Source organism: Vanellus vanellus (assembly GCF_965231255.1).
Source record: "Vanellus vanellus genome assembly, chromosome: 11".
NCBI lineage: Eukaryota > Metazoa > Chordata > Aves > Charadriiformes > Charadriidae > Vanellus > Vanellus vanellus.
Window position 1 is genome coordinate 25,379,702 of NC_138916.1, and position 24,584 is coordinate 25,404,285.

Below are 24,584 nucleotides of genomic sequence, written 5' to 3' on the forward strand. Positions count from 1 at the left end.
TTTCTACTAACCCCGGGTTTGCTGGCAGTGAAGTCTCGTTAAGGGGACGAATAATTCGAACTGTTGCCCAGCCCTTCCTTGGGAGTCTGTCGGGCAGTCGCAGGGGGTCTGCTGCGAGGGGGAGGTTCTGCCGCTCCCTGCCGTCGTAGCGGAGTGCGCTGCCTCGCGGACGGGGAGAGGGTGGGCTGTGTCCCAGGCTGGGGTGTCGCCAGTGGTGGGAGTCCTTCCACAGAAATTCTGTTGACTTCACTCAAATTCTGTTTAGCTTCTGTGAAGTGTGAGGCACTGTGCCAAGTTCTCCATCATAACCATATATTTTAGTAAAAGGGTCACAGGCTTTGCAGCAAACACGACTGCAAAAACACACGTTTCCTCCTCTTCCCCCTCCTTCTGCGTGTGCCTGGACGCTTGCTTTCAGGTCTGTTATTGCATGCGGTTGCCTAATGGCGATTTTCTTGGCCTGGAAGAGGTGACCTTAGGCCTGAGCGTGCCTGTTGTTTGATTCCCAGACTGCCCAGCTCCTTCAGCCTTGAGTGGTCCTGCATGGGTTTAGGTTGCCGTTTGCTCTATTCACTTTCTGATTGGGTTTCTTTCCAGGTTTTGAAGGCTGTTCCATGGTTCCCACCATTTATCCCCTGGAGACCCTGCACAACTCCCTCTCTTTGCGACAGGTCAACGAGTTCCTGACAGCTGTGTGCAGGAGTTGCAGCGAATCGCATGTCCAGTCTACCGCAGGTACTGGTGAGGTGGGCTTGTCTCTGGGTAAGCCAGAACAGAGTGGAGGCAAGGAGGCCTTTTGGTCCTTTACATTACCGGGACAGATCAGCCTGACGGGACTGGAAATAAGCGTGGCCTCTGAAACTTGTTCCAGGGTGTTCTGTCCCAGGAGCGAGCTCTGGCATCCAGCTCAGATCCATCCTGGCCACTTACTTGAGAGACAAGTAACCGGCCAGGTCTGTCTGTGGTTGATACGTACGGTGATGTGGATACAAACTCCGGCTTGGGAAGTCTTAGCCTCGTGTTCCCAGGATGAGGGATAGGCATGGCTCTGAATTTGCGCTGTTCTTGAGCTCTTCCCAGAGTGCCTGCTTGTGGCTGCTGGGCTACGAGCCATTCCTTTATGTCTGTCTGAATATTGCTGATCTGTGTATTTTTTTTTCTTGAAGCTTTGTTTGATTCAATGATCGGCAGCCAGATATCAGGAGACCCCTTTATGTCCCAGCGAATCCTGTCATCATCCTCTTTGCCATTGCGCCAGCGTTCGGATAAGCCCCCTTGGTGTGAGTGCGCTCCCTTCTTGACCAGGGCTGATCGCGGGGGTGAGGGAGGGAAGCAAAGGCTGCCCAGTGGGGGCACTGGTATTGGTGCACGGGGTTTCTGTGCTCTGCCTTGAAGCAACAGAAACAGAAAGGGGAAACAGGTAAAAGGAAAAGCAGTCGTGTGCCCTGTGAAAAAAGCTTCCAAAGAAAGACGCAAACAGGGACTCTCTGTAGTATTGTATGTCACGGGGACATCTATTGCTGGGTGGATGCTGTCTCTCCAGACATCCTCTTTGCTCTAGGACACGGAGGGCCTGAATGCACTTCATTTTCACCTCAGGTTTTGTGATTCTCCGTGGCACGCGGCCAACTCAGTGCTGGCGCGTGGAAATGCCTTCCTTTCCTAACCAGCCATGGACATGCTGCACCCAGAGCTCCGTATAGGACAGGCTGTCGTGTAGTTCTTCACGTACAGGCTCGTCTGCAGCTCCTGGGCCTCACTTGTCACAGTCTCTGCAGAGCTGTGTCTGTCGTTAGTCCCCTTTGCAGGTCTGACTGGAACTCGAAGGGGAAGGGGTTAGCCAGCAGCTGCACAGCGAGTGCCTCGGTGGCACAAGTCAAGGTTGCCACTGCAAGAGCAGTCCTGCTCGTCTCCTGGCTGTGCACTGCTTGTGCCAGCAGTAGCGTGTGTCTGTGTAGGCAGCAAGGTCAGGGAACTCATCCGACTGAAAACAGTTCGTTAATCCTCCCTCCTTTATTGGATTAGATATAATCTAGATCTGTTGTCTAGTTTTGCTCATTGTACAATATAGGGCAAGAATAAGTGTTAGTGGAGAAGTAATATTTCTTCTTCCACTGGTGACTCTAGCTCAGCATTCAGGGATTGTGTGTGTCAGGAGCCAAGAGGAGCAAAGTTGAAGCTGAAAGTGTTCCGTAATAATGAGGAAATGAAAGAAACCGCTTTTCAGCTCAAAGCCCAGCATCCCATTTCACATTTTGCTCTATAAGACAACAGAATCCGCTCTTGGCTGCATGACAAGATGTAAGCGTGGTGTTTGTGCTTGGGTTTTCATCAGCTGAGCTGCCAGAAACACACCTAAGAGCAGCGGCAAGCCCTGCCCGGTTGCATGGCACGTAGACGACCCTCACCCATTGCTGGTAGAACCGTGGGACTGCAACAGCTTAGGTCTGCCCAGGCTTTGGGCTGGGGAAATATCAACTAAATATTTTAAGATTTTTCTTCCTCTTTGCAGACAGCAGTGGCCCCTCCAGTACCGTCTCCAGTGCGGGACCATCCTCCCCAACCTCTGTGGACAACTGCGCTCGTTTCAGCTTCACTGAGAAACTTTCCATCAGTCCCCCCAGAAGTGAGGAGCAGCTGAGCGGCCGGTCCCCTGAGCAAGGAGAGAGGCAGCCTCCAGGCAGGGGGCTTGACCTGGAGGTGGGGATGTCTGGGTTGTCGGTGGTGGAGCCAAGTGCCCCAGAGACCCTGACCTGGGATAAGTGTCCGGAGCCGGGCAGGGTCCTGGAGCTTTGCAAGGAGCTGGCGGAGGAGGACTCTAACCCAGAGGAGAAGAGCACGGAGGGGCTGGATGAAGAAGAATCGGCTGGGGCAATGTTAGAGCCGAGTAACACGGGGAGCCCAAAGTGTGGTGCAGGGTCTGATACAACGCTGGCTGGGGAGAGGGTGAAGCCAGGTGAGGGGTACGCAGCGGGGATGACTGGCCTGGATCAGTCGGGGCTGTCCAAGGAGACCCTGCTGCCCTATGAAGCGGAGCTGCTGGGAGAGGTGCTGGACCCAGAGCGTATGGGCAAGGAGCTGCTGGGGGACAGTGCTCTGTCAGGTCAGCTTCTGTCTGGTCACCCGTGCCAGGAGCAGCCACTGCCTCCTGAGGAAAGTGTGGAGGAGCTGCAGCTGCTGTGTCGGGAGGATCAGCAGAATTAGCGGCTCACTGGACAGCACAATGCAAGCGCATCCAGCCTGGAGGCAGCCCAGCTTCTTGCACAGCACCTCATGCAACTGGCTGTCCCCAGCCCAGAACAAGCCATGTCCCAGGGCCACAGGGCTCGGGGGTGTGGAAGATTCTGCTCTGCTCCTCCACAAGCCAGCTTGTTGCCATTTGGCAAGCGACAGTGCCCCATCTGCCTTGTTAAATGAACAACAAATGCAGTCTTGGTACTGGCACGGCACCTCCATGGAGTGGGGACGCGGGGCTGCGTCGGTGTCCCAGGGGCTGTATGGTCGCCGGGACAGCAGAGTTAGAGGATTGGTACAGCCAAGGCTTTTGGGGTGGCAGGCCCAAAAGGGACAGATGCCGCCTTGAGATTTTTGTGGCCCATAGCCTTTAGGTAAAGGCACGCTGGGCCCAAAGTAAGCGGATCCATCACAACCACCAACCTCCTCTCTGTCCTTCCTTCTTCCTCTCTCAATTCCCACCACTGGCCACCAAGAACAGGTCCAGTGAGTCCATGGCAGGAGGACTAGGAGAAGCAGAAAGCATTTTGGATGAGTGTGGGAAGGAGAGTGATGAGGGGATCCGGTTTGAGACTGCCACTTGCAAGAAAACGTCTCTTTGGCGTGGACGTGAATGCTCTCCTGCTGGGTGGAGGCAGGCAGGGGCCTCGGGACCCAGCCTGGGAGAGGTGGGCAGGGAGGACACACACGGGTTTTTTTCTAGTCCCCAAGGGTCAGGCAGGGTACAGCTCTGAAGTCTTGGTGACAGAAATTAAAAGAAACTGCTATTTGAACAAATCAGGATTATTAGAAATGAATAAGGAAAAATCTTTATTATATATAAAATGAAAAGTATTTAATACATATTTATGTAAATGACTTGTGAGCACAAACCTGAGGGCGCGATCGACACGAATGTCCCTGCCGCATCCCGAGTGCAGGCCAGGGCCGTGCCTCCTGCGCCTCCTCTATTTATGGACAAGTCTGCGTGTTTGTCTGTAGCTAGGTTCCGTGTTTTTGTGAAGCTGTGCCCAAAGATCTCCGCGCTGTGTTGTGACGATGTGTGTTCACAGTAAACCTATGCTGTGGGTCTGGCGTCTCTCTGTCTCTGATGCCGACTGGCGCAGCAGTGTATGTGCCGGAGCTGGCGGGCGCCCGGGACAGCAAGCCCTGCTCGTTCTCTGCCGTCCTGGAAGAGGAACCGTGGCGGAAACCACAGCTGGAGTGAGTGCACAGGCACGGGGCTTTGCTCAAGAAGGCCAGATAACCCTTTTTTCCTCCACAGGAGGACCGGTCATACTGGGGAAGAGGTCCTGGCTTCCCGGGTGCCAGGCTGGTTTGTGGTAGAACGAAGACGTTGGGGCAGTGTGTTTGGGTCCTTGACCCACACTTTCTCTTCAGTTCCAAGCATGTCCTGGGTACTGTGGCCTCTTCCTTGTGCCTGATAATCCCTCCCTGCCAGGTTGGGTATTTAAGAAAGGTCACGTTTACCTGCAGTCGTAGAGCTGCCTCGAGTGCGGGGAAGCCCGGCTGCCTCTCCTGCGCCAGCCTGCTCGTGTGGGGACGTGCCGGGCTCAGGGAGACGGCCCTGCCTGCTGCCGGCTGTGGGGAAGCCCTCCGCCTTTCACGGCAGCACTGCGTTAAAGACCTGGAGTAACGCATACCTGGTGCCTGTCGGGCGCCTGTTGGGCCGAGGCCGCGGGGCTGCAGTGTGCCCTGCCCCGAGAGCTGGCCGCGGGGCGGCGGGGGGCAGAGCAGCACCCAGCCCACTTGCCCCCCTTCGGCAGCGCCCCGGTCCCGCCATCCTGCCCGCAGCCTCGCCGGGTCAGTAGTGCGTGGCACGCGCCGCCACCAGCACTGCCACCAGCAGCAGGGTCCCTCCTGCCATACTGCCATGCAGCGCAGGAGACAGACTGGACTGTGAGTCTTTGAGGGTGCTTTGTGGTCAGGAGCCCTTTCCCCCAGAGAAAGCGGCTACTGGCCACAGTGTCCTCGTGGTCCCGCAGCTCGTGGCGGGGGCAACACAAGCGCTGTGGAAGAACTGCGCAGGAGCTGCTGCTGTGGGACGTGCCACATCAGCCGAGTACAAAAGAGGCCTTTCTTGCAGGGCTCTGAATTCCTGGGTAGACTGCTGCCGCTCACAAGAACCACTGTTATTTATAATATTCCCCAATCTTCAGCCCATTTCTTCACCTGCAAATGAAAAGGGAATGACGTGCCGGAAGCAGCTCGCAGCTCCGTGAGAGATCGGGCCCAGGAGAGAGGCCAGAAGGGGTTTTGTTGTGATGAAAAATACAAACTTCCGTATCCCTAAATTGAGAATATTTCTGCAATTTCTAATTAGTGTCTAACTTTGGCTCCTGAATATATCTTTTGGTTGCTGGAATCCTCTAGCCAGAAGTTATCTGGCTGCATTGGTGCTTTGGGTACCGGTAATTCTGTGAAGTTTTGTTCTGCAGATAGCTTGTAGGATCAGAGAGGGCTTCCTGGTGCCGGGAGGAGTAACAGGGAGACAGCCTGGCTACAGCAGTGCTTACGCTGGGGAAGCAAATACCCTGAACTCGAAGGCAGGTATCGTCCCACAGGCAGCCAGGAAGAAAGCTGTGCTGCCTGCGGCGGTGCAGGAACTGCACCCTGGTCGTGCCTGCTCTCTTCCATAGGTATGCCAAGAAGGGACAGTGCCCTCTATTTTAAAAGCTGCTTAATAGCTGCCTCTGTGAAGTTTGTGGTCTTTCATGATGCTCTAACACTTCCAAATGAACACCTGCAGAGTGTGTTGTGACACCTGAGCACTGACCATCTGCTCTTACACAGTGTTTGACCGTGTTTTTCTTGGCTTAGCAGCAGCAGCGATTAATGACAAAGCCCTTTCCGAACAGAAGGGTGGTGTAAGGGAGTGCTGTGAGTCACAAAGGAGGGAGAGAAGAAAAGGGCAATTGTGCAATTTCTGGATACAATGGCAGGAGCCAATTTTGTTTGGCTTAATCCTGCCAAAGCCGGTTCTGGCTCCTCAAATCTATGCTGAGGCATAAGCTGCACTTTCAAATGCTGCCTAAGTAGCAATATGCGCAAACGGCTGCTGCGTGGTCCCCCGTCTCTGGGTGGGTGTAGCTACAAACTTTGCCTGCGGTAGCTGGGATGGTTTGGATCAAGCTTGTCAAACCCCTGGCAGATGCAGCTAAGCAAAACTCCTTTCCTGAATTGTTGTTGTGTGGCAGAACGTGCAGGACACTAGAGTGTGGCGATGTCCCATGTAGGCTGTGGAAAGGGACATGTCCTCTGTCAGCCAGCGTGTACGAGCCACGTCCCTGGACCCGGGGGGTCGGTCAGGTCGTACGGCATACGCAGGCTCTGGGCTTTGCCCTGGCGAGGTCCGGGCGGCCCTGGTTGGTGAAACAAGACCAAACTCAGTGTTGCTGCTGCTGCTGCCTTGGACACTCCTCTGGCTCATCGGTTTGCAAATACTGATGGGGCTGATGAGGGGAGGGCCATGTCATTGCCTTACTGGGGCCTGTCTTTTGCTTATCTGTTCTTCTGGTTTCTCAGAGCTGTGCCACTTCCCCACAAATTACTCACCTTTATCTCTCCAAGTCCTAGGCAGCGATGGACACAGCCAACCGGCAGAAGAGAGTGGGTTTCTGTCCTTGCTGTGAAAGTCCCGTTTCCCCTCTCCTCCTGTGGTCCAGGACCATTGGCCCCAGTGCTGCCCGGCTGATGTCTGCTCTGCTTGTTGGCCACAGTGTAACAACAGGCCCAGGAGTTTGAAGGATTGCTGATTGCCTCTCCTTGTTTGAGTTGAGTGAAATCCAGTTGCTCACTGAGCTGTAGTGCCCGCAAAGCCAAGTCCTGCTTTGGCAGCCCGGGCTGATCCAGTTCCTCCTTGCGGACACCTGCCCGTGCATCAATACTGATGCTTCTACCCAGGTCTCACGGGCACTTGAAAGCTCTGCAGCCTCAGTGTATTCCTGGTTGTTGCTGGAGGAGCATTGTTTCCTCAGGACACGCTTACATGGCTTACACCGCTTCCCTGCATGCCGCCGCTTGTGTTTTCTGCTACGGTAACCTGACTTGTGCCTCCCTTCCCCGCGGAACAGTCTGCGGTAGGTGTGCTCACCAGGGCCGGCCGGGGAGCTCTGCTCCACAGGATGGTGGCTGAGCCGGTCCTCGTGCTCTGGGCACTGTGCACCTTTGGGAAATGCACGTGCGGTCACAGCCTCTCAGTTAACAGGGGCACAGCCATATCCGTATGCTTGTTTCGCTGGAAGGCATCTGTGGAAATAGTTCGGGTTTGTGGTCCCTCCCCTGTCTGTAACAGCTCTGGCAGCAGCCCTGACCTCTCCATCACGCGCTGCACAAGCTCTGGTGTGCCCCTCCATGGCCTCTCTCCTGAGGGTCGCAGCCCAGTACCTGCTTTCCTTCTCCCCTTGTGTTTCCATGGTGTTCCCTCCGGCGGACAGCCGGGCGGGAGCGGGGCTGGATGGGCTCCAGTCACAGCTGATGCTGACGACCATCCGCACAGGCCGGGGGGGGCCGCTGCCCCAGGCGTCTGCTGAAGGAGCCAAAATGAAGTGACTTCCCCCTCAGAGCCGGGTTTGGGGTTCCGCCGGGGGGGCGAAGGCCCGCTGTCACCACCGGGGTGGGCAGCGTGTGGTGCCGGGCTGGCCACAGGCCCCGCGCCCCGGACGCCGGCCTCCAGCGCACCAGAAGTGCCGCCAGCTGGAGGAGCGCCCGGGCAGAGCTGCCATTCCCGAGACGCGCAGGGACAGGCAGAGGGCCGCGGTGGAGAGTGGGATTTGGGAACTGTGAGGAGCTGCAGCACCGGCAGGACGGGCCGTGCCGAGCCCCACGCTGGAGCATGGGGGGCTGCGTCCCCCTGGCCCCGGGCCAGCTCTGCGAGGGCCCAAACCCCCCCCGGAGCGGCAGTAGCCAGAGCTGGAAATCACCGTGGCGGGGCGGGTGTCCCGGGTGGGCTCTGCGCCCCCGCGGGGCCTGTCCCTCCCCTGCCCACACAGGCGGTTTTAGCAGCTGTGGGTGGTGGTGTGGGTGTGGGTGTTGCTGTGTGTGGGTACAGGTGTGGGTGTTGGTGTGAGTGTCAGTGTGGGTGTGGGCGGTGGTGCGGTGTGGTGTGGTGTGACAGCCGGGGTTCGCCTGCGCTCACAGGAGGGAAGGAAGGAACGGCAGCAGTGTCTGCGTGTCCCCCACCTGCAGGACGGACTCACCCGAAGAACAGTTTGAAACAGTTGGCAATGTTCTTGTTCGCAATTAATGTGGCTTTATTATTAATGTGTTGGGCTCCTCTCTTGACAGCGGTTAGTTACAGAGTGTTTCACATGGAAATGGGCAAAAGGACAGAACTCAAGGAACTAAATTCAAATAGAAAAGTGATGCTGAAGAAAAGAATCAGGGCTCTGTTCTTAAAACATTTAGCATAGGAGAAGCTAGGAGCACAAGTTGCCATTTCAATACAGTTAAGACGTTCACTTTTTTAATTATAGGTTTAAAATAGTATTTTGTACCTATTACATACAGGAAGATTACGCGTTGTTGCCCACATGCAGAAACAAGCAAAAGCAGAGTTTAACTGTTTCTTTCTATAGTGTTGTATTACCTCTGGCTCTGGATGGGTTCTGCTGGCTCCTGCAGGCTGAGCAGGGTCAGACGCTTTACAAATTGGCATTTTTACAAGTCTTTTTTCCCATAGTTCTATAAGGCGAGGGGGGAGGGGAGGGGAGGAAGACAGAGGGTGGGAGAGAAGCTGAAGGCAGAACAGACTGCCACAGACAGAAGACTAAAAAAAAGTGTGGAGCCTTGAGGAGAGGGACGCGAACCGGTGTAGGATAAAGCTGTCCAAGCAGCACAGCTGCGGAGTGCAGCACGCGGCGGGACGGTGTTTGTACGGGAACACACGCCAGTGACCGCACTGCTGCCCGGAGGACGCAGGCACCTCGCAAAGCCTCACTACTACTGCTGCTTAGTCAGAATTGCTTCAAGTTTAAAATTGAGAAAACATTCATGTGTGGGTCTATCTAAAGTTAGTGCATTAGCTTTTACACGGAGCCACGCGTCGGGATCCCGGGGAGCCAGTCAGCGAGGGTCCCTTTCCTCCCCTTGCCTGGCGTCCTGTGCCCGCACTGGCCGGTCCCACGGGCAGGCGAGCCAGGACCTCCCCACGCAGCGAGGCAAACAGTGTCGGGGCGGCAGAAGCACCTGCGTTACTGCCTGCAGTTGCTTGCCACAACCAACATTCATGGACGCTGACCCCGTCGGGTTAGAGAATGACATTTATTCTTCTGGCAGACACACCGTGATGCCATGGTTAAAATGAATACAGCACAGGGCAGGGATTTGCTAAATCCCTGAGTAAGCTCACACGCTCCTAACAAGGACCGTGTCAAAAGGGCCGGCTGCTCCTCGGGAGCGGCTGCTGGCATCGGGCTTTGTCCTGCAGCTGCTGGGTTTTAGACACAGCCCTGCAGGCTGCAAGCGCAGACTCCTTTTGCTGCCAGCAAGTTCTCTATGGTCTTTTTATGTCGTTTTTGTTGCTTAAATTGCAGCATCTAAGTATTCGTACTGAGAAACCCCTAAACTGACACTAAGAGCACATGGTGTCATGTTAACATGTATAAATTAAAATATTAAATCCACACAAAATGCAGCTTAACGTCAAAAAATAAATATATAAATTAAATGCAAAATAAACCATTTCCCTCGAAGCTCCATTTTAGTCCCAGGAGCAGGTTCCTAAGCAGCATTTTCTTTATGTCAGCTGCCAGAAAACTAGCACCGAGACAGAAGCGTCCCAGGCAAGCGCCACGCAGGGTCCCAGGACGCTCGTTAGGGAGGCAGACCTTGGCTCAGGGCCCAGCACAGTGGGTGACACAGCAGATGGAAATACCTTTGAGTCCTGTGTCAAGCCTTGCAGCATGGCTTTCTCTCTCATCTCGCCTTCCCCAGAGCACACCCCACTGCCACTCTGTCTTACGGAAAGATAAAAGCCATCTTTGTGCCGAGACCCTCGTGCAGCGCTCTCAGGTGTGGCACAGGCTCAGCGGCGCCGCAGGCTGAGGGCACCTGAGCACCGACGCTCCTGGAGCTGCTCTCCCTGCAGGGTCCGGGCCGCACGGCTGCCGTGGGTTTGCCTGCCATGGGGGCTCTGGGTGACCGCTCAGCAGCGATGATGTACACGGCACACAACCACGCTTGGGCCGGGGAGCGAGGACACACGCCACAGTAGCTGTGGTAGCGCTGGGCTGCCCGGTGCGCACAGCACCTCGTCTGCGCTGGCAACAAGGGTCTGCACAGCGCTGCCGCAGGTGCGGAGGAACTAAGAGCAACTACACTTCCTAAACTACTTTCCCCAAGTGTTTTTGGAAGGGGGTTCTCTTTCCTCACACCACAGGTTCTATTCCCCACATCCTGGACACTTCAGGGGACAACAAAAAGCTCGAATGCAGCGAAGAGGCGCGGACCGCCGGCACACAGGCAGCGATGGAACTGCTGCTGTGAGCGCACAGCAGCTGCACCGCCCGCCCGCCCCTCTCGGTACGGCATGCGGGTTCCTCAGCGGCCTCACCACAATCCTCAAGAAAGCCTTTGGTTTACAAGGACAGGGAGGTTTCTCGTACATCTTAGGCCAAGAGCGGCCAGGGTTGTTTCAGCCCTTCTGCTCTAAGGGGGCTGTAGTTGTGCGTTTGGACACTCTTTTTGTGTGACTGTTGAGGCAACAGCCCCTCTGTGCCTCCCACTGTCACACTGCTGATGTGCAGGAGTAAGTTGGCCACTGTGTGTGCCACGCTCAAGTTAGCAGGTTCGGAATGTGCTCTTTGCAGCAAAGAACACCAAACAGGCTGAGCCCTCCCCTCCCCTCCCACCGCCACCCCCAAACAAGCGTGTCCTTCACCCCAGGTCCTTGAGCACAGTGGGCAGGTACTGCAGGATGCCACAACCAAACGCTTGGGACGGAGACCTGCAGAGCTGGGAAACGGCGGTCCTGCCTAGTTGAAGTACGGGTCCCCTTGCTCACAACACCACCTCTATGTTCAGGATGGGAGATGGAAGAAAGACCTTCGCTGTCGCGTACAGTTGGAGGGTTTCACCTTCTCTCATCTCCTAGGTGCATTTTCTTTGCAAATTAATTTTCTTCTCTGCCCCCCCGCCCCCCCATGCACTGTCTACATGCAGCAGCAGCACTTCAGCCCTCACCAGAAAGACGAGGTTCATGGTGCTACAAGTTAAATGGCAAGGCAGCCAGGAAGAGCGTAGAACAAGCTCTCACAGCAGCAAGGCAGCCAAGATAGTCTACAGAAACTGTACAGGCAGCAGGATAAAGCAGGGAAAGTGAAAGTGCCCCTGGCCTGCAACTGCTCTTGCACAAACTCTTAGCTCAGTCCAGAATATTACAGAGCCCTGCACTTCTTTCTCACGGCATCCAGTGCTGAGCTAGATGGATACCCGATTGCCTGACAAATGGGAACCATGTAGAGGACTAAACCAGAGAAGAACTGGACTGTGATAAGATGGTGTCTCTGATGTTGCATCGGTGATTGGAGAGTCAATGGATGAACGCAAAGTGTGGGAGACTTAGAATTCGATCTTACAGGCCGGAAAAGATTCATCCTGCATCACAACAGTGCTGCTGCTTGCCAGTACCATGATGTTTAGCTCCTGCTGTTTCTCATGGGTCTGTTGGTACCATTCTCGTGTCACCTCAGTATCATGTGTTGGGATCAATGTCACCTGGGAAAAGAAAGCAGCAGGGATGATTGTCTGAGAACAACTGCAGTGACAAACAATGCCCATAGGAGACGAGGCTAAAATTTCCCATTAATTTTGGAACACGGTGCCCTTGGTACTGCTTGTTCTATTTAATGCCTTTCAGATGTCAGGTTCCGTAAGGCAGAGCTGGTGCTTTATTTTATGCAGTACCAGCACAACGGCGCTCAGAGCCGGCTGCAAACTGGCAGTACGAACACCAGGGGAGGGGAGAGCATCCCTCTGTGGAGCTCCGGAAACAGCCTTAGAAAGATCCCTCAGTGTGAAAAGGAACAATGAGTGTCACTGTTAATGGCCTGATATTAGACTTTATGTGCCTGTTGACCCCATGTGCAACTCGGGGACCTTGAAATCTGAGGCTGCTTCATCTGAAAGATCATACACGCTTTCTTGCACCTGTCTTCAGAAAGAGTGCCCACCCAGGATGTTCTGCAAACCCGACTAGGCAAGAACTCTGTGTAAGAACCCTCTGGTTCAAAAGCACTAATAAAAAGTTGCTGTCAGAAAGATCTTCAGCAAGTAAGGCTAGCGACAAATGCCCCTGGGTGCGGGACACTGCGATGAACATTCAGACTGTGACGGTGGTTGTTTTTGCCTGAGGATAGGCTCGTCCTGCAGCAGGTAAGGAGGAGCGTATGATCTCTAAAAGCTTCCTCCCGTCAGAATGACATGGAAAGGAGGGCATATGTGCTTCCACTCACACAATTTTGCAGGTGTCCTCCTCCTCATAGGTACAAACAGTTACTCTTCTGAGTCTGCAGAGCAGGACATGCCCAGTACCATTTGCTTCCTCTTAGCGTACCCGCTCTGGGTATGTTTCTGACACACACCTTCTCCCCAGCACTTGTGACACAAGCAGCATCACACACACTCCTCAGCATTTCCATGACCTACCTGCAGGTTCTCCCCCCACTGAGACTTCCCTTCCAGGAGCGCATCCAACACTGCACGGCTTGGTTCTCCATTGGCTGCATCATTCCCACTCACAACATAATATGATGCTCGAACTCGCTTGAAGAACTCTGGGTCTGTGTTCTTTCCACTGCAGTGGTTGGGGATGTATGCCAAGTCCACATAGACAGGTGGACCCATGGGCACGGGCAAGCTGCTCTTAGGACTATTGGAAGCTTTGGAAAAAAGAAAACAAAGGCCATCAAAACCCTTTTGGAAAGGACAAACAATCAAATTAGTACTGGAGGACTTGAATGCCAGAAAGGTTTTTCCCTGCAGCCACAACAAGAACCGAAGATTTACCCAGGCGCTGCTGCTCAGAGGCCACCTGGGTGAACTTCTGGGCCAGTGCTGTCACAGCTCTTGGAAGGGAAAGGGGGTTCTGCTGTTCTTTGGGGAGGGGCTGGAAGGCTTTAGGCTCAGAAACCATTCCTGGGGAAGGGAATCAAAAAATCTCCATTATTAGATTTTGCGACGTTGTCATCCCAATCAATATTTAGTCCTAATTTCTGTTGTTTAATAACCTCCATTTGCTAAAGAAACCTGTTCTGATGGCCTCTATAAGCTATCCTCGGGTATTACAGTAGTCTTTCTGGAAGCGCCATCCTGGCTTTCTGCCATCCCTGTGAATTGCTGCTATTCCGAGGACTCTCTTGCTCTTTCCTATCAACCTTTTGTACCTCTTTTCTTCATTTGTTGCTGCTTACATTTGTGCGATGAGAGACGGTCAAACAAGAGCTGTTATATTCAGCAATATAAATGCATATATATAAAATACACACACAGCCCATGGAAGGACTCCCCCTTCTCTCTCTCTCCTGCTCTCTGTGGAATCACAGAGGCCTCTGTCCTCTTTTTCCTTACAGATACTATCTCTGGGAAGTCTCTTCTGTGAGCAAAAAGCCACCAACTACTAGCACGGAGCACTCGTGCTGCCCAGCTGCTACACAAACAGAACACCCCTGTCTAGCCCTCATCCCAAGTTTGACTTGGGCGACTCACAGCACTGCTCCACGCACAACCTCTGCTTCCCGCACCGTTGTCTCAACCTCCCTTCAGACGGGCACGTCCAGGCATCACGCCTCGCCAGTCCCTTCTGTGCAGCGCCTCTAAGAGGTGACCGTTCTGTGCTGACACCCTGTGCGGGCTCTCTGCTGGCCGTACCCGAGTTGTTTGTCAGCTGCTCACGCACAGCAGCTGCCTCGGCCCCTCTTCAGCCCACATTCCTTTGCAGAGCCCTCCCTGGCCCGGCACCATCACCACCTCACTGCTCCGTCTGCTGCTCTCCCCCTCCCCCCACGACTCCGAGCAGACCCTTCAGCAGCCGCTTGCCCGTCCCTCGCCCCCGCTGTCAGTGACAGCACCACGGGGGGACACCGGTTTGCCTCACCCGAGTAGTATTTGCAGCACACGCACACAGGGGCTGTTTTCAGGTCTTCCCCTGCAGCCGCGCTCTCCTCTGCACCTTCCCCCACTTCTCCTACTACACCCTCTGCCACCCGCCCGCTGAGACCACAGCACATTGGCGCTGGTCCGGTTTTCTCCCTTCTCTCCGGCACTACCCACCTGCTGGCCCTTGCCTCACACTCGGCATCAGCGACGCGCAGCAAAGCACTGATGTTTGCGCCGTGTCTGTAAAGCGCCTGGCGCCAGGGGCTCAGCACCGACACGGCACTGATGCAATACTGATACCATCTGGGGGGACACCAGCAGAGCACTGGTCTGTGTGTGAACACATAGCAAGAGGCCATGGGCTGCACACACACTCGAGGCCAAGTCACAGAATCATAGAATGGTTTAGGTTGGAAAGGACCCTGAAGATCATAGAGTTCCAACCCGCCTGCCACAGGCCCTCGTTCACACCTTTTTTTAGGAAAAAGAGAAGACCGTAGTTTCCCGCAGTCAGACTGCCTGTTCAGTGCCCTGTGTGTGGTACTCGGATGCAGGAGCTGTTCCCATTCCACTTCTGCTTAACATTTCAGAGGAAAGGACCTATCTGCCCACAGCGACGTCCTGTTAGTCCAGACGACAGCTTTAGCTTAGTCCTTGCAATGCACTCACCCTGCTCACAGCTGAGAGGTCGCCACCTCTTTTTAAAACACACATGTATTTCGTCCTGCAATCGCTGGCACTTCTTTGACAGCACCCACCTCTAAATACCTCCTGCCCCTCCACAGAAGTAGCCCCTGGGTGGCACCGAATCTTGGTCTATAAAGGTCTGAATGGGGTCTCCCAGGTCTTTCTCTCTTCAGAGGTGGTGGCATTTGGCTCTACAGAGGTTCCTCAAGGCTTTGATCTTTTAAAGTGATTTGTGTGACAACCTCTCTACCTTATCACTCCTTATAACTTTTCATACCTCGCTGGGAAGCCCTATTCTCTGTTCTGCTACATTTAACCCAGTGCTTCTTCTCCGCGTTGGACCTAAAGAGAAAATGCATACTTAAGGAAGAGTTTCTTACCAGGGTTTGTTTTGATGCCATTAACAAGGCTCTTGCCAGGGTTGCTGTGACTACTCCGGGATAACTCATCCTCTGTGTGAGGCGGCTGCACCAGCGCACTACGCGGTTTGGGCTTCTCTCCTCCATCTCTTTCTTTTTTGGCCGTGACAGATTTTGGAGATTTGTCTGATGGCTGTTTCACAGGAGTGGGTGATCGTTTCCCTTTCACATCTAATTTCCGGGCAGGTGAGGAAGATTTGGGTTTGCTCAAAGGCTTCCTCACACCTTTGTTCTTTTCTTTTATGTCTTTCTTGGAAATTTTATCAGTTCTGCTCATGCTTTGCTCATTTACCAACATATCAGGGTCTACCATGCAGACATCAGGGTGAGGAGGGTGGGGATGGGGATCTACCATTGGAACAGGCTGAGGATCATGGCTGGACCTAGAACTGGCATGATGAGCATTCCCAACAGCTTTGTCCACTGGGAGGAAATCGGCATCTTCATCTGAGTCCATGTTGGCATCTGCTGTGATGGACGGACATTCTTCTGTCTCAGGTGGGACATCCGAGTCTGACTGGGAGGTTCCAGAATCACTCACCGATGTCGGAGGGGTTTCCTCCACTGTGGCACTTTGCATGGGGCTACTACCAGTGTGGGGTGGTCTTCCTTGCACTGAAGGATGACCGTCCTCCTGTGAGAGGTCACTATCTTCAGAGAGCTCATGAGGGCTCGGGTTGATGAATGAGGGAGAGAGCTCTCCCTTCCTGTGCTTGTATTCACATGAGGAAGATTTCTGTCCACAATCAAAACTGCCTCCTAAATGTGGCTCCATATCATGGGAAGCGTCTCCATGGTCCTCCGTTTTTCCACGCCTCTGCACATCTGGGAAAAAGGGCTGGAAACTGCGTTCAGGGGACATCAGAGAGGAAGGACGACTCTGCCTCTCTGTGTCCTTTTTGCCTGCGCATGGAGAAAAACTGCTGTCAGAATCAGGACACGTTTTTTCATCTTTTGCCTCTGCTGCATGGTATGTACTTTGGAAAGCTTGCAGACTGGTGCTCACCTCTGTTGGACCATTGGCTGTGGTTTCATCTTCATGCTGATGATGAGGAAATGATGCCAACACATCAGGGAGAGAGGTCACTGTCATCAGCTGTTCTGCAAATGGTGCCTTCTGCTCTGGACTGCTTACACAGGGTTGCTGCTGTTTCTCTGCAGAGAATGGTGTGGGCTGTGAACTCTGGCACTCCTTTCTGCATGGCAAAACGCTGTCACCCATGCCACTTACGAACAGAGAACCATGTTCTTCAGCAAACACAAAGTCTTTGGTTTCGGCTGTATGTGTTTTCACAGCATTATCTGGAATCTGTGGAGACGCATCCCAAAGACTCCTGCTACCTGGTTCTGCTCCTTCACCCGTGTATGTGGAAAGCATATGGGAGTAGAAACTTTCTGCTGTAGTCTGTATGACAGGAGTGGTAGCTTCAGATGAAGGGTCTTCTGACAGGCTGGAAGAGTCGTCTTTCAGCTGCTGTTGGGGCACAGACTCTCTTTCTACAGCTTTGGAGAACAACTTATCTTCTTCATACGGACTCAGCAGTGAGAATTTAGTAAAAGATGAGTCAAGGCTGCTGATTTTCTCAGAAACCTCCAAATACTCATCTTTCTTCCCCTGGTCTGAGGGCAAAGCACAAGGAACCTTTAAAGGAAGAGAGATATTCCCTAAATGGCTTGCTGAGGTTTGCTCATGTGTGAACATACTGGATGTTTCACTCTTTCCTAGCAGGGAGTGTTCAAATCCAGAAGAGCTATCCATCCCTCCGCCCTCTACTGCTGGGCTCTCTTTGTACACCTCTTTCTGTTTTCCAGAAGCAGATTTCAAGAATATGGCTTCGTCTTGGCACTCTGAGACCACCGCTGCACTGGGATAATCTGCTACACCGAAATGTGATTCCTTTGTGGATTCTTCTGCAACCTCTCTCTTTTGTGAAGAATCGTGTCTTAAATGGCACATTTCTGAAGCTTGCTCGTCTCTGTCTGGCAGGTCACCGTAACCAGCAACGTATGTCCCCACAACAGTGGCTGATGCAGTTTTCCCACTTCCGTATTCCTCTTTCCACCCCAGATCAGAAGGTGAAGAAGCAGTAGAACTGGGTGAAATGGACTCCTGACGTTTGCTTTGCAGAAGGGGTTCTGATACGTGAAACTTGTCCATTGCTGAGATGTGTGCGTAGACTGTGCCTGCAGCTTCAACAGGGCTGTGCAGTTTAGACTCCTTTTCAGATTTCTCCTTAGCGCCTTTTTCCAACTCCGAGTCACTCATGCTTTCTTCCCCTCGACCTGCTTTCTCATAGTATGTATCTTTGGGACTTGGGCTTTCAGATTTCAGGGACAGTGATACTTGCTCCTGGCTAGTCAAAATAACGTTCTCATCTGGACGAGTAGCATCAATATAGACAGCTGATTTTTCATGATAAAATGTGTCGGTCATGTCTGTGGGAGAGGCAAATGCTGTGCTTGCGGATGATGGGTGCAGTTCAGAGTCCAGTTCTTCTGGCAAAGCAGAAGACACCTTCAGTTCTCCCTGTCCTGCAGATGCCCTATGCTTCCCTGTTTCAGACAAGGGTAAGTATCTTTCATGGATGTCTGTATAGTCAAAGGCTGAATCTGCTTTGTCTTTAGGGGATGCCGGAGATGACAACTCCTTCTCAGCAGAGGTATAAAGGCAGGACTCTTCTTCCTTTGCAGAGACATGAAAACTTTGATCTTTTTGAGAGATCAGTGCTGTTGCTGGCACCTTGTCCGTGTGACTCGGGATGTCCACACCCTTGGGTGTGAAGGGGGAGGGTCCAGCTCCGGACACAATTATCCTCTCGTAGATGTCAGCATACTTGAAACTTCTTTCATCAGGGTAGGGAGTTGGTTCTCTTTCTTCTTGCTCTGGTCTCGTAGAACTGTCATCATCTCTGGGTCTGCAGACCCCTTCCTCGTAGGAGTAAGGCTCGGGGCAGCTCCTGGAATAGGTCTCTGGAGGATATGCCGCTCGGCTGGCAGAACCCACGGCCTCAGCATGGCCCATGGCAGCACTGCTTTTTTGACAAGGGCCTGGTCCTAGAGGGGAGTGTGCACGCTGCCCCGACACTGCAGCACTTTCTTCTGGGGACGCTGCTATATATTCTGCTGGTTTTGTAGACTGCAACGGAGTAGATGCTGCTGCCATCGGCTCCTTCCTTCCTGTAGAGTCATAAAGACCCTCACTGGATTTGCAGTCCTCCTCTTGCTTTCTGTCTGACTTGTATTTGCTGTCGATTTCCTGATACAAACCACTGATGTCTGATTTCTTCTCTGTGTCCTTCGATGGGACATCTTCCCACAAAGGTGGCTTGCACTGATCTAACTTGTAAGGCCGTTCTGTTTCTGGTGTTGTGTCAATCTCCTTTTCCAGAGTGGTAGCCGTTACGGCCAGGGGAGATGCCGTCAGTGCTTGGTCTAGTGACTTTGCATAGATATCTAGGACAGCTTTCTCCTCATCATCTAAGTAGGAGTAACCTTGTTTAGATGTCGACAGCAATTCTTGCCTTTCTTTGTTTCCAGTTAATGCTTTGGCCTGATTTTCCTCACCAGAGACATATTGAGAAGACAGAGGAGAACTTTCCATTTGTGTTCTTTCTGGGAGAGTGACATCAGCAGGAACTATTTCCACTTGCTTTGTTTCTGATGTAGGTTTGGCACTCTTCTGTGTATCTTCTTTGTAATCACATGATTCCATCTTTAAACATCCTGCTCCCACTTGCAGTAGCACAGGTTTGTCTTCAGCACGATGGGGAACCTCATCCTCCTCACTGGGTAACTGCCCTCCTCTTCCAGTCTCTCTTCCTTCCTGAAGATACCCATACACAGAGCCCCATGCTTCACTTTCTGTTCTTCTCCAGCTGTGACTGCCAGGAACTGCAGGAGACAGGATCTCCTCCTCTCCCACTTGAGGAAGGGGTTTTGTTTCATATTCTGGTACCTCATCCAAGAATGTGCTCTCTCTCTCTTTATCATATCTCTGCCGCCTTCCCTGAACAGGGATCTCCTCCACCTCTTCTGGAAACCACACTTTCTTCTCATAACTTAAATCTTTCATGTAAAAGTCTTCCATTTCTGGAGATTTTTCTTCCTCAGCTTCCTTGAACCTGCAAGATTTTACACTTTCAGGAGAAATGTGTGAAGATGTTTTATCCTCAGGTGGGCTAGACTCAGTGAAGTGTAAGCCCTTCGCATCGGGTGATAGTTCCCGAGAGTCCAAGCCTGCAGTTCTTTCCCTAAATGGGCCTTTCTCTGCTGCAGAAAATAAACTGCTGTCATCTGGAGACATTTCTTCTGTTGAAGTATCTCTGGGTGACGTGTCTTTAACTGGGCTACCTTCTGGGCAAGGAAAAGATTTTGACACTTCTTTTGTGAGTTCTTTGGGAGAAATTTTCAGTGATTTTTCATATGCAGCTGGGCTCTGCTCTGTGAAATCCATGGACTTCACAGCTTCTGAAGTGAATTTGTCAGTAAAGTCAGAAATAGTTTTTTCTTTTGCAGATATCTCTTCTGTGAAACTAAGAGATTTGATGTCTTCTGGAGAAATTCCTCTAACAAAGAGGTCTGAAGATACTTCCTTGCTGGGACTCTCAGTGAGAGAAATGGATTTGGTCTCTTCTGGAGAAATGTCTTTAATGGAAACGTGAGAAGATTTTTCTTCTTCTGAGGTGTCTCCTGTGAAATACGGCAGTTTTCCTTCTTCAGTAGTCACTCCCTTAACAGAAATATCTGAAGATTTTTCTTTACTGATACTTCCTTCTGTAAATGAAAGTGATTTGGTGTCATCTGGTGAACATTGTGAAGATTTGTCGCTTTCAGATTTGCTTTGGCTTGTGAACTGTGGAGAATCCACATTTCCTAGAGATGCTTCTATGGTAGAGGATGGCTCAAAGGACAAGTGTTTTGAAAATCCCATTAAACTTTCTGTCATTGTTTTAGTTCCTTGCTCTTTTTCTGGCTCCAGAAACACATCTGTGGTGGGATGGGGCAGCACGGGACGCTCCTCCTCCTCCCCGATCACCACTGTGTCCTGCTTGTGGTAGGAAAGCCAGGGCAGCTCCTCCTTGCTCACCAGTGCTTCCTGCATCTCCTCCCCAGGAGGCACTGGAATGCCACTGCCCACATCCAGCTTGTGCTGTACAGGTCCAGGCGCTTCTTTTTCATGTCTGTATTTAGCTGCAGATACCTCATCTTCTCTGAGAGGTTCACTCTTCACCACAACAGAAGTTTGGCCTTCCAATTTCCCGGCAGCAGCATCTGTTTGTTTTTCAAACAGATCTGAATCTACTGTTTCTAGTTTTTCCTCCACTGGAGACTGGTGGAAAGGTGTGTGTCCTGCGCTAGTGGGGCCCGACGGGGTGGGAGAGGCCATTTTGACTGTACTATCGTCAGGACTCATGCATCGTTCTTCAGCCTCTGCAGAGTCAACCTGGGAAAATGGTGTTTCTTCAGTGGATAATGGCAGACCAGAAGTTTGCATCGCTTCCGTGGGAACGCTGATTAACACGTTATCAGGACATCCTTGATGAGAAAACATGGGGGCATCATAATGCCCTCTGAGTTTCCCAGGCATTTCAATATTTGGAGTCCCATCTTCTTCTTCCTCTTCATCTTCTGCCTCTTCATGAAGATCCTTTTTTTGAGCTTCCAGTTTTCTCTCTCCTTCTGCTAACGCATGGAAATCTTCAGGGGGTGGTGATTTAAAACATTTGTCTTCCTCCAAGGATGATGTGGGAGAGATTGTGCCAGCAGAAGGAACATAGTCGAGACCTTGGGTTGCTTCAGTCCGAGAGGAGGGCATGCTGTTTATTGTGTCTAGAAGTAAAGAGCTTTTCCCAGTCTCTTCTGTTTGTGGTGCTGTTATAGATGCAACAGACTGATCTTCTGCTACTGAAGTTGCAAAAGATGAAAGCTTATCACATTCTGTAATGGAGGTAGCGGAGGATATGTGTTCCTCCTCAGCTAGAGGTGCTGCCACAATGTTTGTGGGATACGCCAGGATTTCAGACTCCTGGCCAGCATAGCCCTTGGCTGAAAGGTCAGCTGCAGGCATGGCCTGTATTCCATGTATTGCTTCAAAAGAGCCTGGGCGGTCAGGAACAGAAATGTCATAGGCATTGACATCATACTTCAAGTGTGGGATCCTCTCTTCCTGTTCATCATGGATTTCTTCATCAGAAATGGTCTGCTCTGTTTCTGAATAGCCTGGGATAGTTTCATCTTGGATATATGAAACATGTTCTGCTGTTGCTCCTGGTGGGACTGGCAGACTGCTCAGATATGACTCTTCCTTTGTTACGTCCCTTCCAAGTAATTTGCTTTTCTCATCCATGTCACTAAATTCTTTTTCCTTTTCTGTCGTGGCAAATATTTTGTCCTCCTTCTCATCCTGATTCAGCTCATAAAAGTCTCTAATTTTTTCCACCTCCTCCTCTGCCTTCACGTGCTGTTCTTCCTTTTCTTCCAGTTCTGCCTTTTCTATCACATCCTCTCTCTTTTCCTTCTCACCCTCTTCCTGTGTCTCTGTCCCCTCAATATATTTTTCACCAGTCTTTGTTTCTGCTTCCCTCTGTTTTCTGTCCAAAAAGATTTTCTCTTCTTCCTCCTTTTCATCCTCTCTGAACGCTGATGACCGAACACCTTTTGCTAAGAGGTCTGTCTGTGATGGTACCTGTTCCTTGTCTGGAAACAGCTGAACTTCCTTGTCCTGCTCAGCTTTTCCCTCCCAGTATCTCATGTCACAGTTTTCATCTACCGTTGTTCTTTCATCCTCTATTTTTTCAGCATCACCTGCTCTCAGTTCTAGATGATGAACTGCCTTTTCCTCTGCTGGTGATTCTTTTTCCACATCAGCAGTAGCTATTCCCTGATCAGGAATGTTTGTTTTCAAAAGCAGATCCACTTCAGTGCAACTTTGAGCAATTGCGTCAGCAGAGTCTTTGATCTCTGTTTCAGGTACTCTCATAATCTTATCACTAACCTCAATATCAGATATTTCTTGAGTCACCTGCAAGGCCCCTTTCTCCTCGTGCTTCAGTTCCTCGAAGTCCTTTGTAAGATCTTCTGGTGAAGACAGGACTAGCCTCTGCTCAGCTATGGAAGTCTCTCCTGGCTCCACCTGTGCCAGTGCCTTCTCCATTGGTGACGTCTTCAAGTCAGCAGGCACTTCCTTTTCAGGTTTGACTTTGATCTTCTCACTTTTGAGTCTGCCTGGAACTTTTGCCTTGTATAATGTTTTTCTTACTTCTGGAGTAAATGGTTTTAAGTCTGGTTTAGAAATTTTCTTGGGCTCTGGTTTGGTTTCTTTCTTTTTATCCTCTTTCTTTGAATCTTTTTTTTCCTCTTTCTTTCCATCATCTTTTTTTAAGTCCTTTTTCTCCTTCTTAATCTCTTTCTTTTCTTTGTCTTTCTTCTCCTCCAGTTTGGATACTTTCTCTTTGAGATGCTTTTTTCCAACCTTGTCTTTTGCTAATTTTCTTTTCTCAGCTTTGAGAGCATCACTTGTTTCTGTCTTTATCTTTTCATGTTTAACAGGTTTCTCAGGTATTTTCTCCGTGTGTTCTTTAATCTTTTTCTCTGTTTTAGCATCCTTTATGACTTCTGGTTTTACCTCCTTAATCCCCTCCTCAACTGCCTCTTCTTTCTTAGCTTGCTTTGTCACAGATGGCTTGGGGGAAGACTTAAGACTCTCTTTACTGTCAGTTCTTTGTTTAATTTTGGTCTGCTTCAGCACAGGTGGAGGTATTCCAGAAGTTATATCTTTCTGAGTAGCCACTGGGTACCTCAGAAAATCCAGGTGCTTGAGTTTCTCAAGACCTTCCAGTATCTTATTTTGAGGAGCATTTCCAGGAAACAAAACCCTTACAATCTTCTCTGTTGGGCTAGCTGGAAGCCACACCACTAGGGCTGTGATGGATGTGAGATAGGGAACAGAAATTTCACCTTCCTTCCCACTTGCGAGAATTATGCCAGTCTTTGCTTTACTATTACCAGCCCATTTCTGCATCAGAAACTGCATTTCTTTACTGTCCTTGACAGGATTCAGTATATACATGTCCAGCTTACCCACTCCCATTTTGTGGAAAAGCGTGATAGGTTCAATGGTATTGCTCACCACCCTGTAGAGAGGCTCTGCTTTAATGCCCAGTCTGTTGAGATACTGCAGTGTCAGACACGCTTCCTCGATGCTCCTCTTCACTTTCATGGATGATTCAGGCATCTTCAGTTTTTCAGGAACATTAAAAAAAACCACTCCGAGCTCAGGAGAAATTAGGTTCTTCATCCAGTCACTGTAGTTGGTAGAACCCTGGGACTGTTCCTCCTCTTGCTCAGCAACTTTCCTCTGCAGCAGCCCATTGATGCCAGGTAGGTTGTCTGCACCAATGTGGGTGAGCAGGATTGAGTCAATCCTGTCCAGGTGCCTTACCAGCTTCCAGAAGCAAGATTTTCTGTCAGAGCCACCATCCACAAGGATGTTAAACCCATTGACAGCAAAGAGAGCAGAATCACCCCTTCCCCCAGGGAATATGTAGCAGCAGGGTTTAGAAAGCTTCAAAAAGCCCCCTGAGGTGGGTGGCTCCAGGAGATCAAATGGAGACGGCACGTCAACTGTCTCAGAGACATATTCTGCAAACTCAGACACCCCATCCATTTCTGGCAGAACTGGATCAGGATTCAGTTTCAGATTAATAATCTCCTGAAATCGAGGATGCCCGAGGTTGCTCCAGTCTCCTTCTCCCAAGCACGACACAGTAAGGGAGGCCTTGATATCTGAATCAGTGTCGCTAAGAATCTGGGTGACCTAATGAGACAAGCACAGACAAATAAAGGTCAAATAGGGCTCCGAGACTGATTCGGCACTTGAAAAAAAAAACAGCCAGTTAATGCAGAAATACTGAAGACACCACGCGCGCTTTACTGACAGTAACACTGGTAATGGATTAAATGGTCCAAAAGCCCGTTGCAAATAGATGCATGGGGCCATGTTCTGTTCTCTTCTGGAATCCTTGATGTTGAAGAGCTGACTGTTGGGAGTGCACGGTGACCAGACCTCAAGAAAGAAAACCAAAGCAGGAATCACCTTGTCCTCTTTCCTTACTTCTTCCATTTAATCTGGGATATTAGCCCCCGCCTTGG

General features: G+C 51.3%; 2 protein-coding genes across 2 annotated transcripts in view; one reads left to right on the forward strand and one right to left on the reverse strand.

The window, feature by feature from the left end:
- Window positions 1–4,297, forward strand: part of PPIP5K1 (diphosphoinositol pentakisphosphate kinase 1) — a gene marked incomplete at its 5' end in the record, with an annotated part of 46,369 nt that extends 42,072 nt beyond the window's left edge. Inside the window, 3 exons of the mRNA XM_082488561.1 lie at window positions 598–735; window positions 1,167–1,280; window positions 2,513–4,297. Of these exons, the coding sequence (XP_082344687.1) occupies window positions 598–735; window positions 1,167–1,280; window positions 2,513–3,204 (944 nt within the window). The 3' untranslated portion in view covers window positions 3,205–4,297. The remainder of the gene's footprint in view (window positions 1–597; window positions 736–1,166; window positions 1,281–2,512) is intronic.
- Window positions 4,298–11,793: 7,496 nt separating this feature from the next.
- MAP1A (microtubule associated protein 1A) lies at window positions 11,794–24,114 on the reverse strand (the record flags this gene model as incomplete). The annotated part of the gene is made up of 3 exons (XM_082488775.1): window positions 15,396–24,114; window positions 12,880–13,112; window positions 11,794–11,949 (listed from the first exon to the last, which is right to left on the reverse strand). Exons 1-3 carry the CDS (start codon window positions 24,097–24,099, stop codon window positions 11,794–11,796), a joined length of 9,093 nt encoding a protein of 3,030 aa, XP_082344901.1. The 5' UTR covers window positions 24,100–24,114.
- Between the last annotated feature and the right edge of the window lie 470 nt (window positions 24,115–24,584).